Below are 27,489 nucleotides of genomic sequence, written 5' to 3'. Positions count from 1 at the left end.
TTAAAAAATATTTATTAAACAGATTTTGCAAAAAATATTTATTAAAAATAATAATTAAAAATATTTTTAAAGATGTTGATTAAAAATATCTAAAAAAAATAATTATTAAACAGATTTTGTAAAAAAATATTTATTAATAAGTAATAGCTAAAATTATTTTTGAAAATAATTTTAAGAAAATATTTATCAAAAACATTTTGTACAATTATTTTTCAATTGTAATTGTAATTTATAGAATTACATTTAATTTAATTTAATTAATTTCATTTTAGTTAAAAAAATAAATAATAAAAAAATAAAGAATTAAATTAAATAAAATAAATTAAAATAATTTTAATTCCTTTTATTATTACTTTTTTTAATATAATAATTGTAATATTAAAAATATTTGCTATATATTTTTAAAATTTTAATCTTTTTATTATTCCTTTTTTCTTTAATTTTTGTTGAAATTGTGACAGTAAAAATATTTATTATTATTTTGACTTTCTTTCTACACTCCCTCATTAAAAACTTCCCAAGTAATTTTCGAATTAAATTTCCACCGATCTTTTTGTTTACATTTTTTGTTTTGACAAAAGAGGTTATGTTTACGAAAAACTATAATTTTTTCTCCTCTATTTTATTCTTTTAACAATTAGTATAAGCATAATTCCCAAATATTATTGAATTTAATATTTAATTATAATTACCTACTATAAATAAGAAAAAATTATGTAAAACTGAGTTAAAATAAAATTCAGTTTGTTAAATTCCAGAAGAAAAGTTCTAAAGACGTAAAAAAAGAAGGAAATTCATCAACTAAATTAAAATACTAAAATGCATAATAAATGAATTTAAATACCTGTTGCGTCCAAGACAAATGACCTTTTTTAATTTCATTACTGTTTCCATTATTTTTCTCATGTTTCTCATTAACGGTCATCAACTATTTCCACTATTTCAGACGTTTTAACCTCATTTTTGACTTTTATTGATAACTTTGTTGCTTTGTCTTACTTTGTTTTCTCTGCATATCATTTATCAAAGTGTCAAAAAGATTCACAAATTGTTTTCCATTCTAATCTCACTCTCCAGTTTTTCCATTATTGTTATTTACATCCATTTACATCTGCAATGAAATTATTACTGTTTGTTAATGTTGTCAAAAAAATGTTTACAGAGCAGGTTAAAAATTTTACAATTTCGAGATTAAAATTGCGGGAAAAATGATCACGTGACTTCCGAAATCGATAGTATATTTTAAACATTAATAAAATGAAATTTAATGAGATTGAAAACATTTTCTAATGTTATCAAATAGTTTTGTTTTTATTAATTATTAATTTCTTGAAGAAAAGATTAATTTATTATTAATAATTATTTATTTAATTATTCTTTTTTTGAAAAGTAATATTTTCCCGGTTAACTAACAAGTATGGCGATTGTCCGACAGATGGCGGATGAACTAGAGACCCGCGAGGAACGGAGGGCTCTGATTGGTCAATATTGAAAGTGGAACCAGACATGTCTAACTTTTCCCGCTTTGAAGGTTGTTGTCATGTGGGGGCCCCGCCATTTGCTTGCCATTTACTAGTTGGTTGGGTTGGTGTGCAAGGGTTTAGCGAGAATCGAACCGTCGTTGAGTTGGCTTCATACGGTGGTGGCTCTGTACTGTTCTGTTCGACTGGTGGCCGATCGTGGTCGTCCCGTCCGTCATATTCCCGGTTTGAAAGCAATTACTGCGACGCAGCAAGGTGCAGTGATCGGTTTTTCAAGTTGCTGAAAAGAATTCACCGGCCATGGAAAAGCGGATAGAACTCGAGAAACGGGGAAGGAAACCCAACGAAGTAAGTATTTTGATTTTTCAAATTCTCTCTCGACACGATTCATCTTTGAAAGCAAACTTATTCGTTTTTTTTCAAAAGTCCTCATGGTGTGATACTAAAATTTTTTATCAAGTGTAAATTTATTGAAAAAATTAAATTCGATTTGTTTTCGGGAAATTGAGTGTGTGATACCTCTGTTTTCATCGCGTGATAAGAACGAATTTCTTTGAAAGGGGAAAAAAAAGCCGTCCCATTGCCGACACGGGATGAAGCTCGCTAGAAAAAAAGGCATGGCGTGCTTTGGAAACAATGATCCGAATTATATGTCTTCTCATGACACTTGGCGATCGTGTTAGGTATTTGGATTTTTTTTCCTTTCATGAAAAGCATGTCTTGTTTTCTCGACGCGGGGCGCTTCCTCCGTTAAAAGCGCGACCGAAATTTGTCGACGGCTTCACGCATGCAACGTCGCAACACAGCCGACATTCTAGGATTTAATCACACTCATGCTCATTATTACCGGTTGCATTAAACAATTTAATGAATCGATTTTATTACCAATTTTCTCTATTTTTTTACTTTTCTTTCACATTTCTTATTAATTTTGGTCTTTAGTTCATGAATTAATTTATATTACACCATCTCAGGAACGCCATCGTATGTCGGAAATTATATCTGATAATTCGAAATATTTCTTTGCCCATATTTCTTAATGAAACGATCATGTGTGATTTGCTTTTAATTGACTTTCTTATCAGTCAAGTTCTTCATTTGCTTATCTTCCCTTTATTAAAACTGTCATTATATTTTTTCAAATTACCAGATTTTGATAAAATGAAATTAGAAAGTTTCGATCGGCGATCGAATAAAAAAAAAATTAAAAACTTGTTTTAAATTGATAATTGGCTGAAGTAGCGGTTGTGTTAGTGCGCGAAAAAAAACTTTTGTAAACAAATATTGTGCCTACGGCGTGGCCATGTGAAGTTACACTGCATCGCCATCCATTATCGAACTCTGATCAATCTGAACTGAATTTGACTTTTTTGTAGAAAAATTTTATTTTTGGATGAATTATTCTAGTGAATGATTTTTTTTCCTAATGTGTATTTTCGATGAGAGTTTGAATAGGTCGTTAGTTGCATTTTTGTTTAGGCAGCGCGCTCCTTCGCTTTTTATCAAGCCCTGAGAAAACATATGCACTCGGAGCAACCATCAGCCGACATATCGTATCCACTCCCCGCACCTGCCTCGATCGTTAACTTCGATTACTTAATCGCGTGTACACTCTTAAATATGTTCCAAATATTCTCCTTTTACCTAAATCAATCGATTTAATTTTTCCTAATCGATATTTTTATTGGGTCAAGGACACAATCTTTCGAACTTACAGGTCATTCCCCCGATTACACTTTACTCATTTACTCTAATAACAATTTTATTAAATTAAAAAAAAAAATCTCTATTTTTCATTGATAATTAGGTAATTTTTATTTTATTTATGAGAATTTCCAAATGCTTTTTGTTTCTGTTTTCAATAATATTTACTAGTCATTGAATTTGTTACTCCGAAAAAAAGGTCCGAATACCGGCATTATTGCGATGTTTTCTTTTTTTGTTCCCATCTCTCGTTCCCCCTCTGGACGCCATTGTTGACAAGACGCCAAATGAAAGAAAGTGAAGATTACAAGTTGGCATTAGTTCCGTGAAGAATTTTATCCACGAGGTATATTATGTAAATTAATTTGAAACGTTTAGAATCTGTGCAAGGGGGATGGTGGTGCGTGTTGAGAAGAGAGGCTGTGTGAGATGCCACCGTGGGAGTTGCGCATAACAAACACCATTTGCAACCGGTGTGCGCGTTTATCATGTTTACAGGGGGATATATAATATTCACGTAATTATTCAACATTTTTATGAGTGCTTTTTCTTAAAAAAAATTGTGTTTTATTTTTAAATTTTCATTTAGCTACTTTGTGTTTATTGTGTTATCGTTTTTTTTCCCCTCTGGAAATAAACTTTCCCCCTACCTGTCGCTTCAACCCACGTTGCCATCTTGGACGAGTCCACTTTGGCGCCAAGTGACACGCATTTAACTCTTCACTTTGTATTTTTAATTGAAAAAAACGTAAAAGTAAAAATAAATACCAATTTTTAAAATTTTTATTGACCAATTATTTTTTAAAATTAAAAATATGATATGCACTTAATAGGAGAATTTTGAATCGAAAATTAGAATTTAGAATCTTCTAAGTTGATCAGGGGCGTGATTAGATGAACGGTGCCTTAATTTTTGTTTTTTCGGGATATTTATTTCAAAACAATGACACATTTTTCAAAAGATTTGTATTTACTTTTATATTGAATAATTAAGTGATTGGATGGAATTTGAATCATGAATAGGGGATATTCTGTCGCATCGTGTGAACTTGAGCATTTTTTATGGGATTACTTTAGAGAGAAGGGTTAAATCAGTGGGAAGGGATTCACACTCTGAGAGGAAGGAGAGTTTCTCGTTGACCTGTGATTGTCATTGATCCACCCCCTACACGCCGCAAAACATGTCCCATAACTGTTACCACCTTGCAGGGCCGTAGGAAAACCATATTTTATTTAAATTCTTTCTCGCCTTCCACAAATTCCTAACCTCATCACTTATTCAATGAGAGCTGAATATTTTATCTCAATCAAATTATTTTTAATCTTATTTTTTTTAAACAATTTAATTTTTATATTTAAATTATGTATTGTTTCTTGTAATTTCTCTTTTTTTTAAATTATAGTTCTACTTTTTGGATTTTTACAAAACAAAGATTTGTAGCGGAAGCAAAATTTGACAGTTTTTTAAAAGTGCATTTTTATTTATTTTCGCTTTAGGGAGTTTGAATTTTTTATTTGGTTTTTTTTTTGTAAATTTTAATTGATGATGAACTAATGGAAGTGTCGGTAAGGTAGAAATTCTGACATTTGGAGGTTTGACTTGAAAAATGCTATTTGAGTGAAAATTTTGATTTATGATTTTTTTAGAAGTGATTAATTATTGTTTGAAAAATGAAAAAATTACGATTCAGATGTTGATTGTGGTTTGCGCGACGTGACCAATCCTTTGGTAGAAATGTCGGGCAGCCTATCTAAGATTAAAGTGCGCGGATGCACATCGCGTCGATGTGAAAGCGATTTGTGGGATAACCACGGGTTTTGAACTGATCAAGTTCGGACCTGTCGCGTGCCGCAGTCACTACTTGTCGCTCTCTCGGTAGTTTTTACCCGATGTCGCTAAACAAGACACGGATCCCGTACGCTCCTGTGTCCCCTCCTTTTCTGCATCGTCACAAAACTCTATATACATATTTCCCCGCCTAATGCTACAGCAAAACCCTCTCTCTCACTCTGTCTCTCTTTCTCGTCACTTTACTCCCTTACCTTACTTTTCCTTCGATCAATAAAATAGCCCATCTCCTGCAAATCTCTCTCACTCTCTTTCTCTCCTTCCTTATTTGAATTTTAACGCCATTTGAAAAGAGATAACTGTCATTTTATGGATGACTGTTATAATTATGCATTTTTAGACACTTCCGTTTTATTTTCGTTATTGGAGGGAACCGAGGGAACGAAGGGATGACGCAACACGTGAGAGAATTCTTCACGAAATGAAAAAAGAATTTCTTAAACTCTCTTATCTTTTATCTCACACCACTTGTTGACTCTCCTTCTCACACGCTTATTTTTAGGATTGATGCATTTTTCAAAGGAGATGGAAACTTGTTTTAAAAAAAATGGGTCAATAAAAATCATTGCAATTGCGTGTATTTTATTTGAGAAGAGAATATCGATAGTCTAACATGCAACCTTGAAGATCTGATTGTATAAATGACCTTTAAACTATTGTTTCCATGACAATTGAAACTGATAGCTCATTATGAGGTGCCTTGGAAAAAAAAAATTTGGTGCAGTACTTAAATTTTTTTTTTAGACTGACAATTGATTTTTAGTGTTCTAGTTACGGAACTTTTGTTTCTTTCGTTTTTTAATTTTTTCCTGGAGCTATTTTTATCATTACATATTATTTATTTGTGTAAATATTGTTCATTTGCGTAAATATTGTTCATTTGCGTAAATATTATTCTTCTGTGTAATTATTAATAAACCTTTCTTTTTATAATTAAATTCGACAAATTTTTCTATGAGCAATTTTCCTAATATTTGTAAAATTTGTTTCAGATTACAGATTTTGTTTTGGACAATTGTCGGAGTACAAATATTGTTGGACTGACAGATGAATATGTAGCTTTGGAAAAATTGAGTCTTATCAATGTGGGCCTTACAAGTTTAAAAGGTTTCCCCAAATTACCGAATCTTAAGAAGGTTAGTAGACGAGAACTTTTAAAATTTTTACTTTTATTCTATCTGGGTTTTGAAACTAAAAGAAAAATTGAAATTTACAGTTGGAGTTGAGTGACAATCGAATCTCTGGTGGTTTGAATTTTCTTCACACGAGCCCTAAATTGACTCATCTAAACCTCAGTGGGAACAAAATTAAGGATTTGGATACGCTACAGCCTCTTGTAAGTTTATTCTCGAAATTTACAATATTTTATATACAATTTCCATATTGTCTACGTTCATCAAGTTCACAACGTTTATAATCAACGACTTAATAGAAAAAAATTTTCTTTTTCAAATATTTCTTTCTCTTGAATTATTATAATTAATAAATTAATTCTCCAAAACAAAATATTTCAACAAACATCTTTCTTTATTTTCTGTTTCTATTCAAATTTTTGTCGAAAAACGTAATATTTAATCAACCATTCAAAACATAAAAATTTGTAATGAAAAATATTGCTGAATCGTTGAATTCACGTTGTGAACTCGATCCACGTTATTATTTTTATTATATGTTTATTGCAGTTAATTTAATGTTATTAGATATTTATTTCATAAATATTTTTTTAATTTAATATATTATTTATATAATTAATTTAATTTACTTAATTTATATAAATATAAAAGCAAAATTCTATTTCGTTTTACAGAAAGAATTCAAAAATTTGAAAAGCTTGGACCTCTTTAACAATGAAGCAACAAATATGGATAATTACAGGGAGAAAGTTTTCAGTCTTATTCCGAGTCTACGATATTTGGATGGGTAAGTTGTGTAAAATTGAAAAAATTTACAGTTTATTTTTTACTCTCTTGTTAATTATTTTAATTGCAAATTTTTTTAAAATTGACAAAAAGTGTTTATTAAAAATCATTAATTCTTAATGATTTTTTTCTTAAACAGATTTGATGTACATGATTGTGAGGTAGACGACAGTGAAGGAGAGGACGACGAAGTCAATGGAAACGAAAATGAAAATGTCGATGAAGACAGTGAAGAAGGTAAAGACTTTGAAAGTTTTCGATAAAATTGAAAAAAAGTGTAAAATTTTTCAAAATTAAAAATTTTATCTTGTGTTAAATTTTATCCTTTCAATTTTTACTGTTCTACTGAATTTTTATTTTTTGTTTAGTATTTAAAAAAAGTTTTAATTCCTATTGTTTCAGTCTCTGACGAGGAAGATGATGAGATCTTCGATGAAGATATAGGATTGGCAGAGATTTACAAAGATCAAGAAGTAAGTAAAAGAGTAAATTGTTAATAAACCGAAGTTTTAAGAAACATTTTTTTCAAAAGTTCAAATTTTTTACAAAAGTTTTTGTATTTTTTAAAAGGACGACAGTGATGAAGAGAATTACGAAGAGGGAGACGAGGAGGAGGAAGACGATGATGATGATGAAGATTTCGATGAAGAAGATCAAGAGCAAGAAGAAGGTGAGTTTTTGTACTTTTCAGAAATATCTATTTTTTTAACAGGACAAACACTTCTTTTTATTAGATAATTGGACCAATGAAAATAATTTTTCATTGATTTCTTTTTTTTTTAATTACATACTGAAAATTTAATTAAGTAAAAATTACATAAATAATTTAATTAACTATAAATTAATTAAATAATTTACTTAACTGGAAATTACATAAATAATTTAATTAACTAGAAATGAATTAAATAATTTAATTAACTAGATATTAATTTATTAATTGCATTATAATTGTTAATTAATTAATTTAACAATGAGAGAGTTAAGAATCTTTCACATTTTATAATTGAGAAAATGAATTTTCGTATCTAACAGAATCGTCTCCAGCTCGAGGTAAAAAGAGAAAACATGAAGATGGTGGAGAACCGGAAAATTAGAAATTCAAGATTAAGGTTTTTCGCTACTGTCGAATGAGTGTGTAAAATTTCGTATAAATAATAACAATGATTGCGCCGCCGAGTGAACAGCTGGGAATCAAACTTATTGACCGACCAATGACAGTACAGTTAGTGGTGTGATTTTATTAGTAAAAAAAGAGAGAAAGAGAACGAGAGAGTGAGAAAAAAATAGAGAAAAAATCATTGACTGAAAACTGTTTTTTGAGACAAGAATTGAAAAAAAAACGAAGTGAGAGATGAACAACGGATATAAAAGGCATAAAAAAAATAGGGGCCTGCATTCCAGCTAGACCCAACACGTTTTAGTTATACTAACGATATTTTATATAGAGTATATAGTTAGAGAATTAGAGGTGTTGCATAGTGTGTGAGTGTATGGGAGTTAGGAGAAAAAAGATTTAAAAAAAAGAAAAAACAATATTTGATGAACTCGGGAAGGCAAGCAAGAGTTTTACACTTGAATGGAGCGCATTTGTCTGTTAGCTTCGGTCGGCCAAAGGCTGGTCATGCTGGAATGCAGCCGTCGTTAATCAGTAATAAGATTACATAAGTTACATTTTAAATACATTATTATTGTACCATTTAATAAGTATAGAGTAAAAAAAAAGAACAACTTTTGTACAGGTTTACACCAACAATTTGAAAAAAGCATTATGTCGCTGTGAGTTTTAGGACAGAAATTAAAGAAATAACTATTAATTAAGAAAATCAAGTCTGGGTCCAAGGCTAAATATCAGATTTTTTCTTCTCTTTTCTACATATATGTATATATATTTTATATATATGTATAAAAGAAAAAAATGTAGACAATGGTTGTAAAAAGCTTTTTTTTTTTAAATAAGTATTTTTTTCGTGAAAATAAAAAAAATTTTATCGATAAATCCACTAGGCAATGTACAGATAACAGATTCCAATAAATTGTAAAACAGTGCAATCAAATATTTTTTTAAACAAATATTTTCGTTACTTTTTTGTTTTGCAAACAATTTTTTTTTTACGTTTTAAGTTTCTTCTAAATACAAAAATCAAAAAAAGAAAAAACTAACATAATCAACAAATATTCCAGTCTTTACTTTCTGTCTTGAAAAATCACAAGAGAGCTAATCGTGTATTACATTGAGTAACGCGTGAAGGTAATTATTGACGACAATGATGATCATTATTAATTATTATTATATTAATATTATTATTATTAATATTATTATATTATTATTACTATTATTAAATTATGATTCTTATGATTTTTAAAGAAACAAATGTTTGAATATATATATATATATATGCTTTCACAACGATTACGAAATGGTAATTGAAGAGTGAGAAAAATTTATAATTATAAGGGCAGACCGACTAAAAGTATTCGAAAAAAATTTATTCCTATTATAAAAAAATATATAAATGCGGCGGATTTATTATAAACGTTAAAAACGCAACTAATTGTATGTGACTGACGTTACGAGAAACTTGACTTGGACAAACAAAAAAGAAAACATAGAGAATTATGACCGTATGTAAGAATGGGATGGATGAAAACAAGAAAAATGTTTCAAAGAATGCGAGTTTAAAGAAAGGTTAATTTTTTTGTAACAAAAAAATAATTATAAAACTAAAAAAAAATTTAAAAACAATTTGCGGTAGAAGATCAAGTACCCTGGCGCAATATTATTAATGCCGCCAGATTGGTTTATGGCCTTATCCAATTTTTCCAGGACTAAAAAAAATGCAAATTTATATTAGGTACAGTGAATAAATGAGACGTGTACAGAGGTCTAAATCTGTAAATTCGTGAATATTGTAATTGCGATTCGCGCGGAAAAATGTATTTGTCAAAAAGAAAAAACAAAATATATATGAAAATTATTCCGCGCACTTCGCTCTCACAGCAAAAAAAGCAAGATAAAAGAACTTTTGTCAATTGTGATTTTGGATAGACCATTTAAATAATTTAATCGAAAGAAAAGAATTTATGTTTTTAAACTACAATCTTAGTTAAAACTTTAAAAATTCGTATATACATAATATTGTCTGTCTGTTCTGTTGTTAAAAGTGGATTTTTTATCATAAAGAAAAAAAAACATTTGTTTATTTTTGAGTAAATCTTCATCACAAAAATAAGAAAAAATAATTTATTAATAAAATCAATTTACAAATCAATGAATCTGTTATCTGTACTTAATTGCGGTTGTTATACCTCTAATCGTCTTGTAGAAATTATATCGATAATTATATATATATAAAATAATATTGTATTATTTCCTTCAAAACTTATATAGGCATGATCTTTGATTTTTGTATACTAACTCTTTGATTTTCTTGTCCACATATTATATATATAATTATATTTCAGTTTTTAATAAATTATTTGTAGAATGACAGGTTTTCTTTTCTTCGCAAATATTTTTCGAAAAAATTTGTTTAATTTATAGTTTTTAGATTGGACAAGAAATAGAAGATGTTTTTGTTAGAAATTAATATTTTCATTGAATTTGATATTTACGTAATAAATTTATTTTAGTGAAAATACTCCGTTTCTTTTATTACTGTCCTTCTTTTTTCTTTATATTTTTGACAAAAAAAAATTGTGTTGAATTTCAATTAAGGGCAAATATTATAATTAATAAAAATACAACAAATTAATAAAGACTTAAATAATATTGTTTGATTAAAATAAAAATATACTCTAATTGGTAATTGTAACTAAATGTTTTTTTTTATAAAATATTATTTATTAATATTAAAATTGACAGTAAGTTAACCTAACCTATAAATCGAACAATTTTGTCAGAATGATCAAATCGATTATTCATTTTGATTTTTGATAATAATTAATAAATAGTATAAAATTAACACTTACATGTGGATGATGTTATCAATATATTCATCAAATACGTAAAAACCGAGACTTGATGTCAATTTTCCGGTATTTTCACGACGAACATTAGTCAACAATTGATTAACTGTTTATTTTTTTAAAGTAAACAATGTTCACACAGTTAAACTAATTTCACGTGTATAATATTCATCGTTAATTACATAATTTTTATATTTACTACAATATTTTACAAATAACTGTTAGCATTACTATTTTAATAACAATTTTTAATAAAAATGAATAAAAACTTTTGTTTAATAAATAAATAATATATAATTTACAGTTTTCTTTTTTCAGTATTTTGAATTTCGCAGTGCTGCCAACTCGAGCCGTGCACTGCTGCCACCATCGGCCAGTTGCCGAACTAAAAATCAAAATGGCCGCCACATGCCCTGCTGCATTTCCAGTTTCTCCTCGCGCTTCATTCAGTGAACTTGGTTTCAATACAGTTTAATCGTGATAAGAAAAGTAGCCGGCTTATCAAGTTAAAGTTTTGTGTCAAATAGCCAAAATCAACAAAGGGAATTGTGTTTTAATTGTCATCATTGGAAGGAAAATAAAAATGGCTGAGAGTAAAGGTGCGTTGATCGCGAAGACAATGCAAAAACATGCAGGTAGAGCGAAAGAGAAGGTATGTGTATATATTTTTTAAAAATTTTCATTAAACATCTTGGATATTTTTTTTAAAAAACTAAAACACATGACCAAATAGCAAATACCGAAATACGTTATTCAGTACTTTGAAACTAGTTTCAAACTTTGAAATTCAGAATCTTTAATTGTGTAAGAATTAGAAAAAATAAAGAGAAAAAAAAATTGCAAATGACGAAGGCTTTGGAGTTGAGCGGAACTAATGAGAAAATTGTGCACGACGCACACCTTCGCAATAATAAAATTCTAGCGGTGACGTTCACCGACAGGTTAAATTTCATCCCGTTGAATTAATATAACCTCTTGTGTTTTGCGGCGCCCTTTCAAGTGCCAAAAAAAAAATTGTCTGACGTATTCAACCACTGACTGTGAATCATGTACATTTCATATATTTCATATGTCATTCATTTATCGTAGACTATCATCTGAAAATTTGTATTATACTTTGATACAGCGTCTTATGTAACTGACGAACGCAAATCTATTGTCTATTATACTATGGAGCTCTATTTAAAATGACAATTACTTATGCAACTCGCGTCAATGCCACATTGGCATAGTCAGGTTATTTATTTGTGAATTGTATATATTCTTCTGTTTTACAATTACATACTTCTGAATGTTCTGGTAAATTAATTATCCCGGGCGGTGATCTTTCGAATAATTCTTCTCCATAGTCGTTATGCTTACCTTAATTTCTTACTTCCGTAAATTCTAATTAATTATTACAAAGGAAGTAAACTTAATTACGTTCATCAGTCGAGATTCTTTTTGTTATTTTTATTTTATGCCCTCAACCAAATTTAATATCTTATCTTCAGAATTGAATATTTAAATTTTCCTGGAAGAAATTTAATTTTTCTTTGCTTGAAAACAATATTAAGAATTATCGATTTTTTTGAGATTACGGGGAATCGAATTTTTTTTCAATAGAAAAGATTTTGTGGTTTATTGCCTGCACCTTGACAAGACTGTCTCTCGATTGATTTATAGCATGAAAAATTACCATCGTTGGCGTCTGCATCTGCATCCTTTCGTTTTCGCTGGCCTAGAATTTATATTCATAACTAGAGATATATTTTAAAATTGTTTAGTACCTCACTTATATTTTTGAAAATTGACTAATTACCATACGTGGAAAATAGCGGCCTAAAATATCCGTCAATAAATTATTTTACAAACCTATTTTTTTCATTTAATTAAAATAAATTATTAAATTTACTCTTTAAATTAATTTATTAACTATCTAATGGGGGTTATCATTACTAATTAAAATTCCCATGAATTTACTACGCGATAAAATACGGAATATCATGAGACAATGTTTTACTTTTTTAATTTTAATTTTTAATTCGCAATTTTTTTTCCAAAAAAGATTAAAATTTAAATAAAGTCAATTATTTACTGAAGTCGATCCGAAAATTAGTTTGAAATATTACTTCACATAGAAAATAATTGATTTCTTATCTTAATAGAAATATCTATTCGCTCATAATAGATGAAAAAATAATTTATAGATGTATTAAAAAAAAATTCTTGTTTAGATTGAATGTTTCAAACTTAATCAAGGCCAGTGCTGAAAATGAGTGTTAAATAATTTATTGCGAGCTCGGTTTGATAACCTATTTCATTCATTAAGATTATTAATTTTACTAGTTAGAACAATTATGTAACTGTAATGTTATCTCGAGGATTTATTGCTAATATATTATTATTAATTATTTTTTATTTCAACTTTTCCTTTTTCGTGCTAGAACGTAACGTTAGTACCCAGTTATTTTATTAAAATAATAATTATTATTATAATTAATAATTATTAATTAATTACTAATTAATTATTATTATTCTTGTATTATTATTTTATTATTATTATTATTATTATTATTATTATTATTATCCCTGAAGATTCAAAAGTTCATATTGTCGACAATTTTTTTAAATTTCGTTAATTTTGTTATTTATTTGTTGTTAATTTGAATTTTGTTAGAAAATATTTCTTTCTTAAAGGAAATTAATTCCTTTCTATTAAACTTTCAATTTATTTTCTTTTTAATTTTATTTTAGTAAATTTTGAAAATATTTTAGTTCGTTTATTTGAAAGTACCAAATTTTAAGGAAATTATTATTATTATTATTATTGTTTTTGTTGTTGTTTTTGTTAGAAATCAAATAATTTCTATAATTTGCGAAAGAAATTCGTGAAAGGGTTGCTAGAAATTTTCCATTTGAATAAAAATTGAACTATTTTCGGGAGATTGGAGTGAATAAAAATTTAATGATATTTGTGGAAGGTCCGGAAAGACATTGACACTGACAGTTTATAGTTGTTCTCGGTTCAAAGTTCAAGAGCTCAGAAAGATTTACACTAGAAAATGTACGTCGACCACTTGTAGTATTCATATAACCTTACAAGGTACCGAGTTGTTCGGTTCAGTAAACTCGCACGTGATTGGAATTAAATATTAAATGATCGATGCTATTTAATTATTTAGTAAGAAATTATTTTGTATGTACACTCGATTCTTGTTATAACGAATCTCGTTATAACGAACATTAAAACTCTCGATACAACGACAAAAAAAACACGAACGAATTTAAGAATTTAATTTAACCAAAATTTTGGTTAACTCAAAAAAAACGATAAATTTAATCGACTCTTAAATTTATTTAACCTAAAGAATCTAGTGATCCGATTATTATTAAAAATACTTACTTTTTCTTTAAACTGATTTCATAATTCAAAAACTTTTAATATAAATAAACATACTTTACGAAAAATTTAGCACGTATTTGACGTTTGAATAGAACGTGAAGTAGGATCCTCTCCTTTCGTCGTAATATCGAGATTTTGAAGTCCCGAGATCGTCGTTATAACGAGAATCGAGTGTATACTATTGTTTATATTACTCACTGCTGTCTGTTTAAAAAAAGATATATTCTATTCACTCTCTCTCTAAATTTAAAATATAATTGAAAGTATAATTTATTTTTATTGTACAATAAAAACTCAGTTATTTGGAGCAATAAATAATTTTTTATTTATAATAATTTCATTTTTTTTATTTATTCGGAAATTTAGAAATCAATTTAGTAATTAATAATAATTGAATAACGATAGTGAATTTTTCTACATAATTTTATTCGTTTTTATTTATTTAGTAAGTTGGAAATTAATTTATTAAGTAATTAATAATAATTAAATAAGGATAGTGAATTTTTCTGTATTTTATTAATCGATGAGTTATTTTTATGAACAAATTAGATCAAAGGCTACAATAAATTTCCAATATTTTAAAAGTTGGAAATTTAGTTAAATAAAGCTAATAAAGTTATTAGCGTTACTTGTTAATAGCATTAATTGCTACTACCAATGACGAATCGTTAACCAATTGTTAATTGTTAATTATTAATTAAAAGTAGAACATTTTTTTTTTTTTTGCAAATTTAAAATTCTCGGAGAATCAATGATTGAAAAATTAAGATTCTGCTTCAAAGATGCTTTACCGGAAAGATGATATAATCTCGTTGCTTTTGTTATGAGTTGTACACACGGCCTGGCCTTAATGCCTTAATCTTTTTCAACAATCGTCTGACGTATATTTTGTCTCTAATTACTTTCATTATATATGAGTTTGCAGGTTTTTTTTCACTTTTTTTCTAATTGTTAATACTCATGATTTAGAAGAAACATGATCCTTAGATTTTTTTTTCATATAGACAACAATGATAAGGACATAATTACTTTTATTTTTTCATGTAAACTTGCAACTAATTTCTTTTCCTCTATATCGTAACTTTGAACTTGATTTATAAGATTTGATAAATATTAATTTATTTTACATTCCCATCACAATGAGAAAGTATTTTTAATAAATTGTAATTTATAATTTTTTACATTTCTTTTTTATATGCTTAATAATTATTTGATTTGACTTAATTAATTTATTATTTTTTATTTATTCATTTTTGGTGTTTTATGATTTAAATCGAGAATGATTTAATTAAAATTTGATAAGCAAATTTAAATTAAATTTTTATTTTCTAATTAAAATTTGATAAGGAAGTTTTAATTAGATTGTTTTTATTTTTCTCCAAATGCAATTCTTTATTGACAAATTGAATTATAAATTTCTATATTGAGCGTGAATTAAAATTAGAAATCATTTGAATGGAAAAATAAATTGAAAAATTCAATGAATGGAATTAATTAAAAAAAAAATCGTTGAATGAAATGAATTTGAAAGGATTGAAATAAATTGAAATTCACTGAATAGGAAACAAATTTAAAAAATATATAATTTTATTAACTCTTTTTTTTATTTACCTGTTCACGTGAAATTTTTCGGTTTCTAAATATAACTGTAAAATTTTATAAATATATCTGACCGTTAAACAAACTATTTACCTTGGAACATAATTTGTGATTCATATTATATGTGAGTGTGTATATATTGATTCAGGGCAAAGAGATTAACCGTAATCTTGTTATAAAATATTTTAATTGTTAGGGAAAATAGTTTTTTTTCCGTTAAAAAAACCAGATTTTTAGAAAAGAAGATTTTTCGAAAAAAAAGTTATTATTTTTACAAATTTAGAGTAAATTTGTAAAAAGGGAATTGTTTGCGAAATATTTTTTTCCAGAATATGTGGAATTAATTTTTATTTTTTTTTATGAAATCTTTTTATTCAGGTTTCACATTTTAAAGATCGATTAGAATTCGTAGTGTGTGGATGTGCTTTAAGAGGTATTGATGTCACTCCGAAACCTTACCAATTGCCGGTATAGAAAAGCAATCTTGTTTAAAAATCTTTTAAAAAATATCTTTAGTACTGAGATATTAAATATAAATTTAGTGTTTATTAATGCTATAGAAAATGAAAAAAAAATTATTGCTAATTATTGTAATTGTTAAATATTTGCTAATTATTTATTAATTATTAATAATTATTAATATAACTATTAATAATCATTAAATAATTATTATTAATAATCATTAATATAATAATTATTAATAATTATTATCAATATAATAATGACTTTATATAATAAATAAGTAAATAAAAACAAAATTAATTTAAACTACCGTATAAATTTGACCTACTATATTAATAATTAGGTAATAAAATAAAATTTAATTGAAATGCTCCTAAAATTTTGAGCGTTTAATTAAATTGAACGAAATTTAATTATTTCTCTTTGAAAATAAAATTTTATTACAATAATTTTATGTCACGTGTAACAAAAAAATTAATTATAAAGTTCATTTTTTATTGCAATCAGTAATTTATTTATAAAAATATTTTTAATGAAAAATATTTCGTTCATTTGAACACCCACAACTTGTGGATCATAAACTGTATTAACTATATTAATTATTTAAATTACTAAGAAAATCGTAATCAAATAATAAATCATATTAATAATAATAATAATTGAAATTCAGTAAATTTCAGTAATTCAGTTGCAGTCTTTTTCTGAAATACGTATTTTTATCTTTTATTTTTATTTTCCTAGATATGATGACCAGATCTTTGATTTATAATCTCATGTATAATTTAAATCGAATTACAGATAAAGTTTTATCTGCATTTTTTTTTTTTTTATTTATTGAAAATCGTTTCGATAAATTCTTTCGTCTCTTATTTCGAATAGTAAATATGAATCATTGAAATTGAAATTTTTTTTTTATTTCATAAAATTTTGTCGCGTAGGTTTTATATCCAAATACCAAAGATTAGAATTTCGTGGGCGTACATTAAGTTAATTGTCTGGCAAAGGGACTATGGGGCTAATTTTACTTTTTTATTTAAAAATTTTTATTTATATTTCATCAAACCCCTCAAAAATCAATCTTTATTTTTAATATTTTAAGGAAAAAATTATTTTTAATATTAGAAAATAGTTGATTACGAAGTACATTAAACTGTTTATGGAATGCATTGAATGTCCTATAACGCTCGTATTTCGTAGGTGTCTTGCTTGTTGTATAGTTCGTTTTTAGGGTGGGGGAGGGGGGGGGGGGTTTACATGAGCTTATCTGGTAAAACCGGTCTCTATAGCATTACTTTGCCAAGGTATCTTCAGACTTGGTCCAAACCCAAGAAAAACCCCCTTTTCTTTATCAAAAAGTCCATCGATTCGAAATGCTATTTTTTGTGGAAAAAATTTCTATTTCGAATTTGTCATTAATTTTCTGTGGTAGGTTATCTCTTGGGTTTTTTCTTCTTTATCAATTCTGAGAATGCTTCCAAGAAAAGTCATTGAATTCCAGCTGATCAGGTTCGAGTATAGAGTTTCACATGACCACCAACTTTCTTGCATACTTGTGCGCACATACGTCCTTCATATAAAATGCTGTAATCATATAAACATTTGAAAGTGTAACACTGAATATTTGTCTATTAATAATTTATTTAGAGATGTGGAACTGCTTTTTTAGATATTCAATTTTTACGAAAAATTATGAGACTGAAGTCGGTGTTTTGGAACACGAGAAAGTAGGAAAGGATTCTTTTTCGGATCACCCTCTTTTATAGTTAATCTATCTTAATTTTTTATGTAGCCATCTTGTTCGGAATTAACTCTTTCTTATCAGAGAGTCACCTATAGATCATTTAAATATGTAGCGAAAATAATAAATAAAGCCTCATTTTTCGTTTTTAAAAACTGCGGACTTCAGCCTCATCATCATCATCATCATCATCATCTACGGTACATCTGAATAAAAAATTTGCATTAGTTTTGTTTTGTAGTGATTTATTTTTATCCCTCGTAATCTGTGTTGGTAGTTAACACAATCGCTTTTTGAAAATGAATTCCACGATTTGCTAGATCGACATTTGTAAAACCGCAAACAGAGAATTATGTAATGTAATTAAAGGAGAGTCAGGTAATTCAGTAGCGATGTAATTAGATGCTGAATTTATAAGGGAATTGTCGATGAAGCGAGAGTACTTCCTGACCTGGGTCCTATAAGTGTTGTTATAGGCGAGGTGTTGGTTAAAAACCACCAAGTTACTTGGGGCGAAGAAAGCCAGTACCGGTGCCAGAGAGCAGCCCATTAACTTGGCAGGCCTTTTGCCTCCGTTGTAAAGTGCATTGCCTGCCTGCGGTATCGTGGATTATATCGGAATTTACCTTCCATTTGCCATGCGCTTCTCTGTGTTAGAGAAACTTAACAAATATAACTGACTTACATCTATAGTCTTCAGGCTAAATAACAATGAAAAGATATCTGTCTGATATGAGATGTGCCGCAGATGATGATGATGATGATGATGATTATGATGAGCCACGAGAGAGAAAGAGGAAATGTGTAAGGACCTGGAACCAGTCATTTGAAAAGGTTTCTTGTCTGATTTCTCCTTTTTGCTTATTTTGAAACAGGAAATTGTACCAAATGAGTGATAAACGGCCAATTGAATATTTTGATAGGTTTCTATTTTAGAGATCGTCTCGTTGAAACGCTCTTTACACTCGACTCGCGACTTGCGATTCGTAATTTTAAAAAATGGGGGTTTTTTACAGTAAAAAGAAAGTCTTATTTTAAGGCAGCAAGAAAGTCCTAAATTTGCTGATCTTACGCAACGGAATTTTGGGGGATTTTAGATGTAAGCAGACAATACTGAATTTAAATCGATTTTTAATTAAGATTCTTGTTACAGTGCTGCTGTGTTCAACCAGAACAAGTGAACTAATTTTCTAAGGAAAAACTTATTAGAGAACAGTAGAAGAAAAAATACACTGAAAGTGGTTTTCCGTCTGAATAACTAAAAGGGAATTTTATCCTCATAAATTTTTTTTTATCTAAAATAGATAATGATGGAAAATAGCTCTTGATGCAAATTTTTTTTTCTGTCCTAACAACAAAAAATTTGTAAATTGTTAAAAGTTTTCTCTAAAGCAATTTACAAGGAGATTTGATGATGGCGTTTATGTTCGTAAGAGGGTTTTCTGAAGGTAATTCAAGTTCAGATGAAATTAGAGCGACTGAGGAAAGTTGGTGCAAAAAAGAGCAATTTCTGGATAAAATAGTAGATCTCCTAGGTCATCAAGTAGCCAGTGTCCACTCTCGATCTTGGTACACCTCGCCTACCAGTTACTATTCTCGTCCCTGAGTCCCGGGATTTCTTGTTCCGCGACTGTCTGCAAATATATCTGTGAGCCTGTCGTTTTCTCAGAGACGAAGTCATTCGTTTCTATCCTCCATACGGCAGTGTCCCTTTCCCATTTACTAGAAGCTTGTGTGCATTCCTAGTCTCGATAAATTTGAAAATTTATCATCTGGCTCTAGATTTTCTGAAATGGAAATTAGAACAAAATTTGTATTTGTTTCAGATTAAATTTTATTATCAATGATGAAAATTATCTAATGAAATAATGAAAATTTATCTAAAATGTCGATTTTATTAGAACGAGGTAAAAAATAAGAGAAAGGATTTTGAGGGAAATATCGATTTGCGTGGCTGTTTAGATTCTTGATATGTCATGCATAGTGATTGTAGGTAATAATCTGGTTTTTATTATCCAAATTTGTTAGCAATTTAGATTAGTAGTTGTAATATTTCATAGTTTTGTTGCATTTGAAGTTTTTGTAGAATTGTTGATAACTATTAAGTAACTGTTAGTAGGTACGAGCTGATAATTTCTTTTCGAAAATCTGGCTTTGACACACTTCAGCTTAGTGGCTTGGGAAGAAATTCGTATGGAGAAATGCCAACTCAACCGGGATCATTAGACTTCTAAAAATAATCGTCAATTTTACTAGTCTTGTCACGAAAACTTTCTAAGCAAATGATTTTCTTCAAATATGATTGGCATCTTTTTAGGTTGAAATTTTTCGAGAAGAACAAATTTTTTCTAAGACAATTATTCTCTATTTTAAGTAATTTTACTATTTTTTCTATTTTCAACTATTTGCAATGAATTTTGCTTCCTTAGAAAGTTAATTTTTGAAGTTTAGTCGTATTTCTTTGGATTGGAAGAGGCGAGGTCACTGCACTTGATTAAAGCAGTACAAGTTCTCAATTAATAGGATGTTGCGACTCTTGTTGATCGATATGCGGAGAAATAAAATTTGTCGCAAAACTACCAAAAGTTGAATGATAGAAAATTAGAAATGAGAACTGATTAAATTACAGTGAAGATAATTTTATTTAAGTGTTTAAATCTTCTTGGAAAATGGTGACCAAATGGAATCGAACTGTCGAGTTAAGGAAAGGTAGTTTACAAGTGTTTCTCTCTTCAAATAGACAGGACTGCACTTAGAATCTTGGTCTCTTTACAATTAACAGTACGAGAACTTGGTTTATACGATAACCAGTTGGCAACCAGGTCGAATAGAAAGACTCGTTTGTCTGTATTGTCTCTAGATTAACTCTCGACGTGTCGAAAATGTCAACGCTAATGGCCTTGATCGTTGCCAATTTTTATTAATTAACTTTCTTCAAGTATCCTTTCTTGAGTTTCTTTATTTATTTCTTTGGTCATTTTTTTATTCGTTTCTTATTTATTTTTAATTATTTTTATTTATTTTTATTCATTTTTTTTATTCATTTCTTTGTTTAGAGAAAAATTCAATTGGGAAATACTCGAGAAAACGGTTCATTTATCCTAGAGGATTATTTATTAATTATTAAGTGATTGGAGAATTCATTAGCAATATTTCTTTATTGGCTTTTTCTGCCTGATTGAAACGAAGTGTAAAGTGTAATGAAAATAACTGAATGGTGACTATTTATTTTTGCAGTAAGTGTTGATAAAATTGTTTTTGTTGGAGTTTTCTTTTTTGATACAAATGAAACAAGTAATCGCAGTTGATCATTCTTTCCGATCCGAGACATGTCAGTTTAGGGTCCACTGATTCTGGCTCAGATCCAACATACTTAGTTAACAAGTATAAATACGCGAGACAGAATGTTATAAGGCATCCTTTTAATGCCGTGTCAATTGTTCGTTTCATGATTTCTTATTGTATATACACTTCTCTTGCTTTCACTTTTTCTCTATTTTTTTGTTTCATTGCTCTTCGACATTTTTATCAATCGGATTTTCCATTTATATCTTTTAAGCAGAGAGACATTTTTTGTTTTAGTGAATAGAGAATAGAAAATGGAGATTTGTATATTTTTGATAAGAAAAATATGCATTTTGATTTTTGATTGATTGAGTTTTAATAAGAGAAAAACGGTTGTTTGGTTTTGCGATATGTTAGGTAAGAAAGTAGGTAACATTTATATTTAGTAAAAATAATACTGTGTATATAGTTTTATTATGGCACGAAAGTTATGGTTCATTGACTTTCCTCTTGTGGTTAATCCTTTCACCTTCTTTTTTTCTATGATCATGTATAAGGTATCCATAAACTTCGTCTCAAGAATCTTAAAATAATATCTTAATGTTACAACTTGGATAATTATTGAGGAGGTGCTAAAATACTTTTTAGCGTTCAATTTTTTTCCGTTCATTTACGCACTTTGTCTGCCTTTCTCCGGGGTTTCTTTTTTGAAATTCTTTTTAAAATTTTCAAGTCACGAATAGCTAGCTATCGCCTACTGTAAGAATTATGACTGATGACCCAGTCTCCAAAGCTTCCTCTTTCGTTATTTCATTACCTCACACATCTATATGAACTTGGATCAAGCCGCCTTCTTCATATTCTCTTGTGTTCTCTTCTCTTGCACATCTCGTGTTGAAACACACCTTAAGAAATATCAGATTTTTATTTTCGGACGATGGCATTTTCGTTTAATTACGAAATGCTTTTAAGAACTTTGAATTTGTTGATAATTTGGGAAGCTTTGTTTTGTTTTTCCATTATTTGTAGGCTCTTTAAAGTAAAATAATTATCTGTAATATTAATAAAACTTGCGAAATTACTTTTCAACAGAGTTAAAATTGACAAAAGTTGTTAAAATTCCGACAAATTTGCCTTGAACTAAATTAGATTACATCTTTTAAAAAAATCAGACTCTTTTCTTAAAATAACTATTATTTACTGAGAGTATTATTTGAACTTCTTTCAATAGATCCTGGATTGTATCTTGTTAAGAATGTAGGTAAAGTGAAATTATATAACATTTTATTTTCAATCGTACATGCAACTTTTTTATATTTAGAAAAAAATTTTTCATATCAATAATACCGACATGGAAACTTATATTTCCGTTTTAATTTGGGTTAAGAAAATATTTTATAAATATTTGCTTCGGTTGAATGCTTTTAATTCTTAAAGGAAATTGAGAAATTTCAGATTCATCGTGTTGCGGTTTATTTAAAAGTTTTGTCAAGATAAAATTTATGCTGTAAATATATTCTAAAGTAGCGTATTCTTTGTATTAATATAAGTAGAAATATTTTCTTATAATTGTTTTAGTTGAAGTTGAATTGAAAGTATGTAAATTTATCTTGATCGTAATTATTACAATCTGCTCCTGTTGGTAGAGTGAGCGAGAGACTGTATAACAAATCAACCTTGCCTTTCGTTATCTTTTGAGTGCAAAATACAGGTTTTCATTGGATTTAGAAAAATTAATCACAAAAAGGTGTTAATACTGTTAACTTGATTAAAACTTTCCTTTTTGTTAAAGTCGTCTGCCGAGACAATAATTAGGTTTGATACGATTGAGAAATTGTTCCGGAACTAACCCAATTTTTCAGTACAGATAACAAAACATTGGATTTTTTTACTTTTAATGAATTTTTCGAGGATTTTTTAAAAATAAATTCCTGCATATTAGTAAATCTGTAAATGTGTTTATATTCAAAGAGATGTAAGTACTTTGGCACATAATGATGAAGTAATTTCTGTAACTCATCCTTAATTTTCTCTGTTCATATATATTTTATGATAAATATAATTGAGTTTATAAAAATACAAGAAAAAGTGTATTGGTTCGAAGATATATGCGAATATGACGGAAAACAGGATAAGTGGATGTTCATGTATACACTGATTCGATGCATGGAATCAACTAGTCATGGTCATGGTCATTAATTCCGTTAAGTTACGATCTTAACGCTGCTTCTGGTTGCCTTACACCTGGAAATTATGATTAGTGCAAAAACTTGCAGTTACAAATAAACACTTTTACTCAATTTCCGTTCAACGACCTTCAATATAGTTATTTCGATTTTACATAATTGTAATTATATGATGTAGTATAAACATTATGTCATTGGAAAAAGAAACATTTCTGTTTTCCATTTGTACAGTCTGTTATAAACTGATACAATTTAGAGATTATGTCAGTTTAGTGATATAATACCTGTTACTATTTAAATTCTTTAATTTAATAAATTAATTATATTTATAATTATTGTATATTAATCGATAATTTCTTTTTTTTCAGGTGAGTTGGTGTAATTAAATTCAGTAAATTACTTAAATCCCGATACATAAATGTGGTAATAATTAAAACGAAGGCTAATTACGAGTTTACCTTTCGAGTCAAGGTCGCCACGTGAGTAATCCAATTAATTATAGACAATTCTACGCTTTATATTGATTACTTTTTTTGGTCTTTGCGCATATTTTGAAAAATATTTTTATTTCTAAAGTTTTTTCGATTAGAATTGTTATTTTTACTCTTGGAGAGTTAATTTTATCTACTGCGGAAAGAAATGTGTAAAATTAACTCTTCATTTTCTCCTCCTGTGGAATGTGGTTCACACGGTGACCTCAGCCCTCTGGGAAATTTTTTTTAAAACTGCAGTAGATAATTCCAGAAAAGATCATTAAAGTTTTGCTTGGCATTTTCAAACTTGTGTGTTTATATATCTATAAATGTATTTACACACACATATACACAACACGTGAAGTAACGGGAGTCCTCTTGAATCGCACACGCGCGGAGATTCATAGTCGGTTTTGTAAGTCGACGAAACACCCGTTGCATACTGAATTGCAATTTCGTTAAAAAGCAGGAAATGACAAAGTCCAAATCTAGAGTATTAGCACATAAAATAATTTTTCGATATTTTCTTAAAAGCGAACTAAATCCTTTAAAATTATTGTCAATTATGTAAAACCGCGCAGGAAACAATTGAAAACGAAGATGAAATAGAAAGTAGAGTATAAGGTATAGAAGAGGAAAAAGTGATTATGTAATGGAAAATTATCACAAAATTTATCTCAAGTTCGCTGGAAAGTTTACATCGTGATGATATGTGTTTCTGTATTGCCTTCGCGTGTCTTCCCTCGCGAATAAAAGATTTAAAGTAGACCGTGGTAACGGATGTGACACATTTCATATCCTCCACTTGGGTGAATAATAGAATTGTCCTTTTAGAAGAAATTTGAGATGCTCGCAATTTCTGTCATTTAGCCGAACAAAAATAGGTATTCAGTAATGGATCCAGTTTTTAGAAATGTTAATCCTTAGGAATACACATGATCTTTGGAAATTATATTTCTATTCCGGAAGTCGAACAGTGAAAATCCAAGTCTCTAATCTTTCTCTCTTGTCTGAGTTTCGAAGATACGGTGAAAACTGCCGGTTTATTCTTGGCGATGTTCATCGCCATCCAGGAAGTCCTTGCTTCTTTGCCAATTTCAGAAACTTAACCTGTATTGCATTCTTTATTTTGCTGTCAAACTCCATTCTCGAATCGCTGCCGATCGGGGAAAGGTGATTGAAAACATTTTATTTCAACTTTTTCTCTTGTCCTTGAATAAAGAAAGAAATGCGCTTCAATACACAACATAGTTGCAATTTCTCTCTACACACTTAATTGGGTCATCACAACTGGTGCGCATTCTGTGAGTTTTTATTTCTCACTTCTAAATTCCCTCTGTGTATATAAACATATCACGCATTTATTATCTAATCAGTTGAAAAAAAAGCTAGAGGGCTAACAACCGCAAAAAAGCAGAACCAAATTCTGTAAATAGTTGCGATTTTTTTAGTATAAACTGATACTATTTCTCTAACGAGTGTTTTTTTGCGGTAAAAATGCATCGGGGAGAAAGTTGATAATAATGATGCTGTACTAGGAGAATTTTTGCTAAATTTCCTTAAGCGATGGTTAATTATGTCTATTAGATGGGTTGATTTTCTATCTATAAATATCAAAGAGTTTCGAAACTAGATCAGGGATTTTCAATTCTTTGAACTTGATGGTTGTAGTTCAAATGGACTTTTATAATCTAGGACAAAAATAAAATTACACCAAAACAATGTTTTTTATCGTTCACGTATTGTGCAAGATAATGTGAAGAAGGAAGTGTAAATCTCGTTTTATAATGATGTCTAGTTGGTGGTTTCCGACTAAATTCAAATTGAATAGGCTAAAATAGCTGAGATTTTTAAACGCCTGTGATTCACAATACATATTTAACTGGATAATTGCAGTAACCTTGGTTGCGGTTATGCCTGTGCCATTTGATTACACATCGTTGATGGTGTATTAATCCACCTTGTTCTCTCTCTCTCTCTCTCTCTCTCTCTCTCTCTCTCTCTCTCTCTCTCTCTCTCTCTCTCTCTCTCTCTCTCTCTCTCTCTCTCTCTCTCTCTCTCTCTCTCTCACTCTGTGTACTCCAATCTTGTTCAGTCACTTGATAATTTCTCATCCAAGTGGAAAAAGTTAATAGAAACCTGCCACTAAAATGACTTTTAAGCACGTTACACATGTCTGACGGGGAGTTTAATTTGTTTCGAGCTACAAATTAATTAAACGTCTTCTCAATTAATGATTGAATAATAAATACACTTCGATTTTTAAAATTGAGAATATGGTACAAAAAAGGTTTATCAGAAAACTATTTTTTATAAGTGTTCTGTTTTCTAGGTGATGTTTGCTATTCCTACATTTGCTGTAGTGCAAATATTTTAAAAGCAGTTTAGTTCCACTTTGTTTTCAGACACTCTACTAAAAGGCAATTGAAACTTGTAATTGTATTAATTTACGTTTCATGAGGTCGGTTCGTTAGCCTTTTTCATCTTTTACAACCAGAGTTTTTCTGCAGACATCAAATTGAGACAAAAAACGAATCAAAAGTGTTGCGAGGCAACATTTTTGATTCGTTTTTTTGTCTCAATTTGATATCTGCAGAAAAAATGACAATTAATGAACATATAAAAATATCCTGTTTTGTGATTCAGTCTTTAATTTTTTTTCTAAATAGGTATGCAGTTATTGTGAGAACGTTTCGTTAAATACTTTTTGTTTCGGTATTGCTTAATATGGCATTGTGATAATTTAATGTGACAGTAATCACCAGATGTGTGGGTGAAGCCTCCTCAATAAACTCTCAAAATTCCAACTTGTTTGACACTTTAATATTGTTGTTAACCTTGAAAACGTAACAGAAATTTTTTTTACACAAAAAAGTACTGTATTTTTCAAAACACTTTTTGATTTTCATCTGTTGTATGTGAAAAAAATTTGCTCTAAAAAAAATGTTTTAGAACTTAATTTTTTGGTAAATATTAATTTTAAATTTAGTTCTAAATGAGTAGCATCAATTAGAGTTGCTACAGGTCAGGAAATTCAAGGAAAAGAAAAATTCAATTTTTGTGACAATCCTATGATAATTTGTATATTCTAAAAATATACATTCAACTAAAAGTAATAATTTAAATGTCATCGATCATTGCTACTTGTATTAAATCAATATTTCTTCTTTTCATTTAAACAATTCTCCACGTGCTTCTTTCGTCAGCGTCTGACACATCGCAGCTATTGTTTAACTTTTACGTAACAGTGTTTCATTCATTTTTTCGTTCGGCAAAAAATACGTATAGTCTTCTCTCTTATGGTGATGTAAAAATTCGCAGTTTTTTTTCCCTCTTTTGAAAACTATTTTTACGAGTAAAATAGTCGCGTGTTTGTAGTAAGGGGATTGAGGAAGATGCGTCACTTGGAAATTAAGTGAGCGACAGCTGCTAATTAGCGTAG

At 28.7% G+C, this 27,489-nt stretch overlaps 2 protein-coding genes across 4 annotated transcripts in view; both read left to right on the top strand.

The window, feature by feature from the left end:
• Nucleotides 1-1,557: 1,557 nt before the first annotated feature.
• Nucleotides 1,558-10,222, top strand: LOC122509014 (acidic leucine-rich nuclear phosphoprotein 32 family member A). Its single transcript, XM_043622745.1, has 8 exons — nucleotides 1,558-1,829; nucleotides 6,027-6,170; nucleotides 6,251-6,370; nucleotides 6,842-6,954; nucleotides 7,093-7,190; nucleotides 7,356-7,426; nucleotides 7,524-7,623; nucleotides 7,986-10,222. Exons 1-8 carry the CDS (start codon nucleotides 1,782-1,784, stop codon nucleotides 8,045-8,047), a joined length of 756 nt encoding a protein of 251 aa, XP_043478680.1. The 5' UTR covers nucleotides 1,558-1,781; the 3' UTR covers nucleotides 8,048-10,222.
• Nucleotides 10,223-11,327: 1,105 nt separating this feature from the next.
• The window catches only part of LOC122509009 (myc box-dependent-interacting protein 1), a 43,155-nt gene continuing 26,993 nt past the window's right edge, over nucleotides 11,328-27,489 (top strand). For 2 of the 3 annotated variants that reach the window (XM_043622740.1, XM_043622738.1), the window contains exon 1: nucleotides 11,328-11,571. In XM_043622740.1, the coding sequence (XP_043478675.1) occupies nucleotides 11,503-11,571 (69 nt within the window). In that variant the 5' untranslated portion in view covers nucleotides 11,328-11,502. The remainder of the gene's footprint in view (nucleotides 11,572-27,489) is intronic. The other variant, XM_043622739.1, reaches the window with a different exon arrangement.

The sequence above is a fragment of the Leptopilina heterotoma genome, unplaced genomic scaffold (assembly GCF_015476425.1).
Source record: "Leptopilina heterotoma isolate Lh14 unplaced genomic scaffold, ASM1547642v1 Lhet_59, whole genome shotgun sequence".
Lineage (NCBI taxonomy): Eukaryota > Metazoa > Arthropoda > Insecta > Hymenoptera > Figitidae > Leptopilina > Leptopilina heterotoma.
Note: the sequence above shows the minus strand (reverse complement) of the source record. Positions and strands in the feature narration are given on the sequence as shown.

Coding starts and splice junctions, on each gene's coding strand:
- LOC122509014 (XM_043622745.1), top strand. CDS start 1,782: ATGGAAAAGCGGATAGAACTCGAGAAACGGGGAAGGAAACCCAACGAA. Junction 6,955..7,092: donor AGTCTACGATATTTGGATGG/GTAAGTTGTGTA, acceptor TTTCTTAAACAG/ATTTGATGTACATGATTGTG. Junction 7,624..7,985: donor AGATCAAGAGCAAGAAGAAG/GTGAGTTTTTGT, acceptor CGTATCTAACAG/AATCGTCTCCAGCTCGAGGT.